This window comes from Asparagus officinalis, chromosome 9 (assembly GCF_001876935.1).
Source record: "Asparagus officinalis chromosome 9, Aspof.V1, whole genome shotgun sequence".
Classification (NCBI taxonomy): Eukaryota; Viridiplantae; Streptophyta; class Magnoliopsida; order Asparagales; family Asparagaceae; genus Asparagus; species Asparagus officinalis.
In genome coordinates this window covers 9792811-9801893 of record NC_033802.1, presented here as the reverse complement: position 1 = coordinate 9801893, position 9083 = coordinate 9792811, and the positions used below count along the sequence as shown (strand labels likewise).

Below are 9083 nucleotides of genomic sequence, written 5' to 3'. Positions count from 1 at the left end.
CTAAGTTGTTCAACTCCATGTAGGTCGAGAGGATTTTGAGTCTATATGATGCAGACCCAAAAATATGAGAACAAGTATGTTAAGGACCTAAGGTCCATTTGATCTCCATGGTTAAAGCACGATTTCTTACATGTTACTAGAGAGTAATGATAAGCTGACTGCTAAATGGCCCAAATCTGTTAATTTTCTTCCTAAGGGATTTAAGCTGTGGTAAACATGATCAATGATTTGGATTTGTAATTTAGACAAGGCCCACCATAATATCTGTGTATCTTTCCCGCTGTATAGGATGATCCTGCTTGATGCCCGTTGTTCTTAACAATATGTTGATCCTTCGAAAAACATATAGCCTTTTAACAATTAACCAAGATTTATGAGAAATTTTATGGTTGCTAGACTGGTATTTTCTGTTTTTTCACAGAGATGTACACTCTTTTGATATCCATGGGATCTGGGTCTTCTTAAAAGTGAAATTTCTTTATTTTTTAAAAAAATCTTTATTGTAGTTATGAATCTTATGATCAAATCTAATCTCTTGAACTTGTGGTTGATTTGGCTTTGCAGATGGATGGAGAGAAGGAGAAGAAAATAGAGAGCAAGTTTGAAACTGGTAATGCCAATGGTGAAACTGATGCCTTTTCTGAGTATGCCGATATATCTGATGTGGATGATGGAAATGAGACTGGAAATTTTGAAGATGGAGGTTATGAACAAGTCAGTTATGTTCCTGAATATGATCATTTTGGTGAAGAAGATGGAAGCTATGGGTATGATTTGGATTTTGTGGAAGTATGATCTCTTTCTTCGTCAAGCCATTTCAAGGTTGCCTCCTTATGATCTATTTGTTTGCAGTTATCTATAGATTTGAATTGGCACTTCCCCGTTGTAACTTAAGTCTCTTTATCAATGAAGCCAGACATTGATAAAGGATACAAGAGTACCTGATTTATTATTTGAGCTCGTATGTACACTGCTCTTTTTCTTGTTTCTTGCCCTCTGGGTCTAGTTGGAAAATTTTGATCCAACATCGTCATAATGTTATTGTCTCAGTTTTTGTAATTCATTTTCCTTAATAATTATGTGATTTTAGCGCTAGTAGAAACAAGGGGAGACTACCTTGTAAATTCAAAATTTAGATCTTATTGTTTTAAATAACAAATATCTGGATTTTATAGAGCAAATTCTCTGCTATTTTAGTGAATCATGGTCACGTTTTATTGGGCAGGTCGTTAAATCTTATGGTGAAATTTTCCTTTAAGATGTGGCCAAAGAGCTGACGGTGTGCTCCTGACTTCTATACCTAAGATTGAGTCAAAAGTCCTGTGATTGTATTGACTTTCTTAGAACACAAGAGGAGACTCCTTTATTTGATGTAAATTTTGATGGAAACATGTGGTATCTTCATTGGATTGATGTAGAGGATTCTGACTTGATACGTGATAAAAGAACAAGGATTTGCTATGTTTGGCTCTGAGAAGAATTTTCTGTGACTATCACAGCTTAAGGCTGGAATAAATTTTGGTGTTACAGGAATTCAGTAGTTTGCAGCCGGTTGTGTTGAAGCTTTGGAGGACAAATTTTCAAAACCAACCGTTTTAGGAATTTAATTGCAAAAAACGACCGCTTTCGATAATAATTGTAAAAACCGACCTGTTTTCAGCCCAGCGCTGAAAACAGGTCGGTTTTTGTAAAAAATTCTTCGAAACATCACGGGAGTTCAACTCCCGTGAAGTTTATGGAGAAATTAAACTTCACGGGAGTTGAACTCCCGTGAAGCTTAATTTGTGCTTCGCCGCTTCCCAGTTCCGTCGCCACCCCAGCCTCCAACCGCCGCCGCCCCAGCCTCCGACCCCCGCCAGTGCCCCAGATCCCGACCGCCGCCGCCGGCGCCGCCTCCGACCACCGCCTCCCTTCAGATCTCAGTCAGATTTTCAAAAAAAAAGGTAAATTCTTTCTAAAAAAGCTATACCATCTAATTTTTGTATTCTCCCACTATTTGATTGTGATTACATGTAGAAATCTAGATTTTAGAATTTAATTGTGAATTGTTTACGAATTTTGTGAAGAAATGTGAAAATTAGATTGGAAATTATCAATAAATGTGAAAATTAAAGGGAAAATTATCAATAAATGTGAAAATTAGAAGGAAAATTATCAATAAATGTGAAAAATAGAGGGAAAATTATCAATGGGGAAATTATCAATAATTTTTGTGAAATTTGTGAAGAATTAGTGTGTAATTTATCAATAATTTTGTGAAATTAGAGGGGAAATTATCAATAATTTCGAAAATTATTGTATTTAGAGTTTAGAATTTAATTGTGAATTATTTAGATTTTGTGAAGAAAAATTAGATTTTAGATTTTTGCATATGTATGATATAAATTAGATTTTAGAATTTAATTGTGAATTATTTACGAATTTTGTGAAGATGTATTAAATAATTTTGTGTATTTAGAGGTGAAATTATCAATTAATGTGGAAATTAGAGTTACTACCTAAATGTAAAAATTAGTAACAATCAATATTTATTTGGCTTTTCGTGTAATATTGATATTGAATTTTTCACTCTTCAGAGGTAACGATGAACGATCGAATTGTAATTCTCTGTTCTTATGATGGGAATATTAATTACCTCGAGAATAATATGCCCGTTTATGAAGGAGGAACGAAGAGACCGTTGTTCATAACAAAATCGTGTACTTTCGATGAGTTGGTTAATGAATTACACAAACTTACATTAACTAATTCACGTGAGTATCACCTCAGTGTGGTTTGCAATTATCCTGTTGTGGGGAACAGAACAAGTGGCATTCAAATATCAAGTGACTACGATATGGGTCTCATTCATGTCTTACACGACGAGAAGCGTTCGGTCGAATTGTTCATTGAAAAACATCAGAGAGATTTGGGCAAATCGTTGAACTACGAAGGAATGTATTCCCGCATGTTGGAGGATCATGAAGTTGATTCTGTAGACTTTTTATCTCCTCAACAAGATGAATGTTGGACACAATCACAATACATGAGCGGTCCTTCGTTCGTGGGCACTTCGAATGCTTTCGATACTAACACGGGAATTCAAGAAGATAATGCAAGTGTTGAATCCGAGAATGATGATGAAGAGGAGGGATTACAAATTAATAGCATGACCTTGATAGATCGTGATGACAGGGAAAACCAACACATCGACGGGGCTTATGTTAATAATGAGTATGTCGGCTTAGAGGATCCGCTGCCCGATGAACTTCAAGGAGATGAATGGATTGATAACTCCGCGATGGAAAGTGTTCCTATTGGCACTAATAGCGGTGTTGATACACAGGCCGAGGACTTCTCATTCATCAAGGGAGATCTTTACGAGAGTAAGGAGAAATTGATCCATGCTATTCGCACGTATTCCATTGCAAAAAATGTGAAGTTCAGGCCTACCAAAAATAATTGTGCTGGAGAAATGTGCTGGAGGATTTTGGTGTATGCGGCGCACTATCGTGGGGCAGTGCGGTGTTGGCATATTTATATCGAGAATTGAGTAGAGTATCTCTGATGCAGAATAAAGAATTCAAGGAATACTGTACGTTGATACAGATTTGGTCATGGGAGCGCATTCATATTGGACGACCCACTTTACTTATGCACCGTGACTTAGAGGGGTAGTATCCGTTGGCATACAGGTATAATTGTACACACACATATTTCATTCGTAACCTGAATATTTGTACTTATATATTCGCTATTCTGCATATAGGTATAACGTGCGATACGCTCAGTACAAATCAGCGACGCGTCACCGTCAGTTTTACCGAAATGAGCTTGATGGCCTCCAGCATGAACAGGTAAATATAAAACTCAAGAAGTATGAATATTATAGTTTTTCTGTATGATACTGATAAATGTTTTATTTTATTTCAGTTCAAGTGGAGACCCTATACACCGCCGGAGCTCGATATACATTCTCTTGCACCTATCTGCCGAGATAGTCCCGACTTGTGGAGAGCCAGAGTTCCATTGATCTGTTGGGAGATCGTAGAGATGCATGTACCGGACCGTGTGCTACGGCAGTTTACACTCTCTCAGCATATTCCAGATCCTGTCGAGCAGATCAATCGTCGGCGGCGCCCTACATCGCACCGGACTGACTGGGCCGTAGTCCGTGCGGCCTACATAGACAGGTGGGTTCAGAGGTGGGATTGCATACAGGATACGAGGCCCATAGCTATTGACTATACCGTGTATATGCATTGGTATTGGGGTATCACACGTAGATGGATCACGCGTGACCCACAGCCTTTAGCTGGACACATGCCACGCCCACCGACAGATAGTTACATCCCTAGTGGGATGAACGAGAGAGATTACGTAAGTTTCTAAGCTAAATTATAATATTTTTTATTGAGTTGATACTTAATAAATTGTTTACCACGCAGGTCCGTGTTTTAGATAGCATTGATGCTGATATTGATGCGCACGTGACTGAGATTCAGGATCAGGTGGCGTTAGGTCTCCTCAGCAGGATCAAGAAGAGCATAGCGCAGGTGTTCCATAAGACTCACGTCGACGAGTTCGCAGGCCGTGAGGACAGGTCTCGCTCATTTGGACGGGCGTACGCTCGACGTCGACGGCCGCGTGATGATGACGCCGGCACTTCGCATGCCGATGGAGCCGGCACTTGGACAAATTTTCAAAACCAACCCTTTTAGCATTTTATTTGCAAAAAACGACCTATTTTGAAAATAATTACAAAAACCGACCTGTTTTCAGCCCAGCGCTGAAAACAGGTCGGTTTTTGTAAAAAAGTCTCCGAAACATCACGGGAGTTCAACTCCCGTGAAGTTTATCGAGAAATTAAACTTCACGGGAGTTGAACTCCCGTGAAGCTTAATTTTGCTTAAAACTCCACGGGAGTTCAACTCCCGTGGAGTTACAGTCGAAAATTTCCAGCGAACCGAGTCTCTGGCAAATTGTGACTGCAACTTCACGGGAGTTGAAATCCCGTGAAGTTGCAGTCACAATTTGCCAGAGACTTGATTCTCTGGAATGGTTGACTGTAACTCCACGGGAGTTCAACTCCCGTGGAGTTTTAAGTGGAAATTAAACTTCACGGGAGTTCAACTCCCGTGTAGTTTAATTTCTCAATAAACTTCACGGGAGTTCAACTCCCGTGATGTTTCGGAGAATTTTTTACAAAAACCGACCTGTTTTCAGCGCTAGGCTGAAAACAGGTCGGTTTTTGCAATTATTATCGAAAACGGTCATTTTTTGCAATTAAATTCCTAAAACGGTTGGTTTTGAAAATTTGTCCAAGCTTTGGAAGAAGAATCTGCAACAAGAATGTAGGAGAAGGATCGAATTCAGTCCACTATAAGCACAATGCTGGAACTTCACTTGAAAAAAAATATTCAAGATTGAGGAGATCATCTCATACTTCTTTAAAATGAAGAAATGGTTGGCTTGAATGAATTTGACGTGCATGAGAGGCTAAATGTTGTGCCTGAAGATAACGAGTGCATCTTAGGGCCTGTTTGTTTCATTTCCCCCAGAATCCAAAACTCACTTTCCTTCACTTTTTCATATTCCCCCACTTTCTTTAACTCACTTTCTTTCACTTTCTCCACTTTTCCCCAATAATATTGTGACAACTCATCCCATCACATCTTATTTCTTACTTTTAAAAATAAACTAAACATAAGAAATGAGTCACATCAATCAACTCATCTAACTCACCTCACCAAACTTTCCTTCATTTTCTACTATCTTTAAAAATTACTCATCATCAATAATATGGTGACAACTCATCACATCTCATTAAAATTTCCTTCCATCCATTTTCTCCAAAAAAACAAGAAAAATTAATTTTCCTAAGTATGGGTCACATCATCCAATAATATAATGATAACTCATTTTCTCTCATTTATTTTCTTAGTTTTAAGAATGAACCAAACACAAGAAAGAACAAAAAAATAAAGAAAGTGGAGGAAAACATCAAAAATTACCCATCTCATCCAATAATATGGTGACAACTCATTTTCTCCCTCACTTTCTTTCCGAATTTTGACGAACCAAATAATATGGTGACAACTCATTTTCTCCCTCACTTTCTTTCCGAATTTTGACGAACCAAACATCAAAAAGTAGAGAAAAACATCAAAAACTTTCTTTCCGAATTTTGACGAACCAAACATCAAAAAGTAGAGAAAAACATCAAAATTCATTTTCTTTCACCCGCTTTCTGTAATTTTTTGCGAAACAAACAGGCATAATGGATCACCTTTCACAAATGATTGTCTCATTAGCCCATATGGGCTAAATTATTATATTGATATTTTTTGTACACTCTTATTAGTTTGGTATGTTTTCTAGTTTCAATGTTATTTTGGTAATTAGATCCACAACTTTGTCGCCAGCTAAATGTGTAATTAGATCCACAACTTTATCACCAACGGAAAAAGCCTCAGAACCCCTTTCCGGGTAGCAGATTTTGGCCTCCAAGCTTTCTCTTCATTGTATTTGGAGGTAATACAATGTCATTCTCTTGTTTATTTCGAAGTTTACTTTTGTGTAGTAGACTCAACATTCTTATATAAGTTTGGGCATAGTTATTATTCTTATACCATGGTGCCGAATAATTTTCTGTCACTTTCCTCATGATAGAACAAATAGCATCACGTGAGGTTTTACGTATTTTTTTCCCCACCAGCGGCAAAGATTTGAGGTCTAGTTGCACATATGGCTCGGGAGAAAATATCAAACGCCACCATAACCTAGAAAATACCAAACAGATAAAGAAGGGTGTACATAAAATACCAATTTGTTAACTTAGCCAAGCCATATGGAATGCAATAGAGATAACACTAATTACTAGAGATCCGGATGAACTATAAACACGTGAATTTTGGGCATTTGGAGATAGTCAAGATTGGGCATAATTCTAATTCATAAATTGTTAGTAAATGCAGAATGATACATTGTATATCTAACTCGGACACAAATCCAAGGATTTTGAGCACTGGCAGGTAGTTTTCAGCTATTCCCCGCACATTCAAACTTCAAATGCATAAAAGTCTGATAGCATGCTAAATTTCAGAATGACCCATTTTGTGCGATTAGGTTCCAAGATCTAAGATCTCAACAAGATCTTACTTCTTCGGCCCAATTGAAAAATTCCTCGTAATGTCACATACTAAATTATTTTCTTTCTTGTTTCTCTCGCCTTTGGCCAAAATATGTTGTTTAGTCTTCAAGGTGACGCTAGCATCATGTGGACTTCTCTAACCTGTACATGGATGTTCCAAACTATTTCCTACGCAAAATTGTGCATCTCGGTCATCATTCTATCCTAAAGTGAATATCAAAATATTAATACACCTCGCTTGCTTGTATATCTAAATGCCATAGATTTTTGAACTCACAAAGACAACTAATATACATCACAGTTGGTAGAACAGGGTTGTAGCCCTAGAGGAGGGATCTTTTGGTTGGGGGTGGGTGTGGGGGGTGGGGGGTGTTGAATAAAATTGCTACAAAATTTTGATTAAATCAAAATAAGCAGCGGAAATATAAAAATGTAAAACTAAACGCAAATCAATGCAGAAACACATGAGATTTTTATAGTAGTTTGGATTAAAATCCTACGTCCACTCTTCTCGTGAAGAGCCTTCTTCATTGTGACCGGAGTTCTCCCAACTCCCAACCTGATTTAGTAGGTTTTACTGACAGGACCCTAAAATTTATCTGAAACCAGTTGACTAACCTAACTCCTCACAATGATCAGAAGAAACCTAGCCCTAACTAGCCATCCTTAATTCACCTGGCTTGAGTATACAAACCCTCAATTACCCCGGCTTGAGTATGCCATCAAACTCAAAAGTTTCAAATACAAAACCAACCAAAAACAATTAAAGCGCAATTTAGAAAAATTTTATAGCGCTTTTAACAAATCTCCCTTCAAGTCAATGATGATGAAAATCCATGAAGAAGTGATGTTGAATTTGAACGCAAAGGAAACTTCTTCTCGCTGAAGCAATCCTCCAATGTTGAGCTCGACGAGAAGAAGTTGAACAAGGCTCTGGGGTTGAATTCTCAAATCTCTCTCTCTCTCTCTCTCTCTCTCTCTCTCTCTCTCTGAAGAAGTTGAACAAGGCTCTGGGGTTGAATTCTCAAATCTCTCTCTCTCTCTCTCTCTCTTCTCTCTCTCTCTCTCTCTCTCTCTCTCTCTCTCTCTCTCTCTCTCTCTCTCTCTCAAAACCTAGAATAGATCTCTCCTTTTTCTTCGTTCTCTTTGTTCATTTGTTATGATCTCTATCTCCTCTTAAATATGCCTTGATAAGACATTAAAGAGATACCCAAATCAGAGACCAAATAGGAGATCAAACTAGTTGACGATCGGCTGAGATTAAATCTGGAAATCTACCAAAACTCGTGATGACCATCGATGGTTGATCACAATTAGTCAACCATCAATGATCTTCAATGGATCATCAATGATGCATTGAAGATCATCAATGGTTGACTATAATCCATCAATTGAGCAAATTTTGGTGTTTAGATCTCTACGATTGTTGATTGTAGTCCACGATCATCGATGGTTGACTGTAGATCATCGATGGTTCAAAATCTAGTTTTGTTTCTATGATTATTTCTTGTAGTCCATCGATGACTTGACTGACCATCGACGACGCCTCACCATCGATGGATCAAAGGCTGAAATCAATATTCGTGTTGATTTTTACATCATTTTGAACCGTAACTCATTTGCACGTATTTACACCTGAAATATATTATCTGACAAAAATATCAGTAGCAAATGAGAGTTTGATATTTATCAAATAAGAGATATTGCACGAACAACGTTACATCTGAATAACATTCTAACAACTTCCCCCTTTTAATAGTAACAAAACTCGAAATTTGAAATACAGAATTTAAAAACATGGGGACGCAACTAAGAGCTAACTCTATATTTCCTCACTCAAGATCATCTACTGACTTGATCGTTGGAGGAACAACCGAAGATCCCAACTTCGCCCTCTTACGAGTTCTTTCATGTGCAGGGAAGAACAACAAGCCGCAGAACTATTCATTAG

The 9083-nt window shown here is 37.8% G+C and overlaps 1 protein-coding gene across 2 annotated transcripts in view; it reads left to right on the top strand.

The window, feature by feature from the left end:
• LOC109823760 (transcription factor IIIB 60 kDa subunit) overlaps positions 1-1181 on the top strand; it is a 27027-nt gene extending 25846 nt beyond the window's left edge. For both annotated transcript variants that reach the window (XM_020390130.1, XM_020390131.1), the window contains exon 19: positions 565-1181. In XM_020390130.1, coding sequence (XP_020245719.1) covers positions 565-795 — 231 coding nt within the window. In that variant the 3' untranslated portion in view covers positions 796-1181. The remainder of the gene's footprint in view (positions 1-564) is intronic.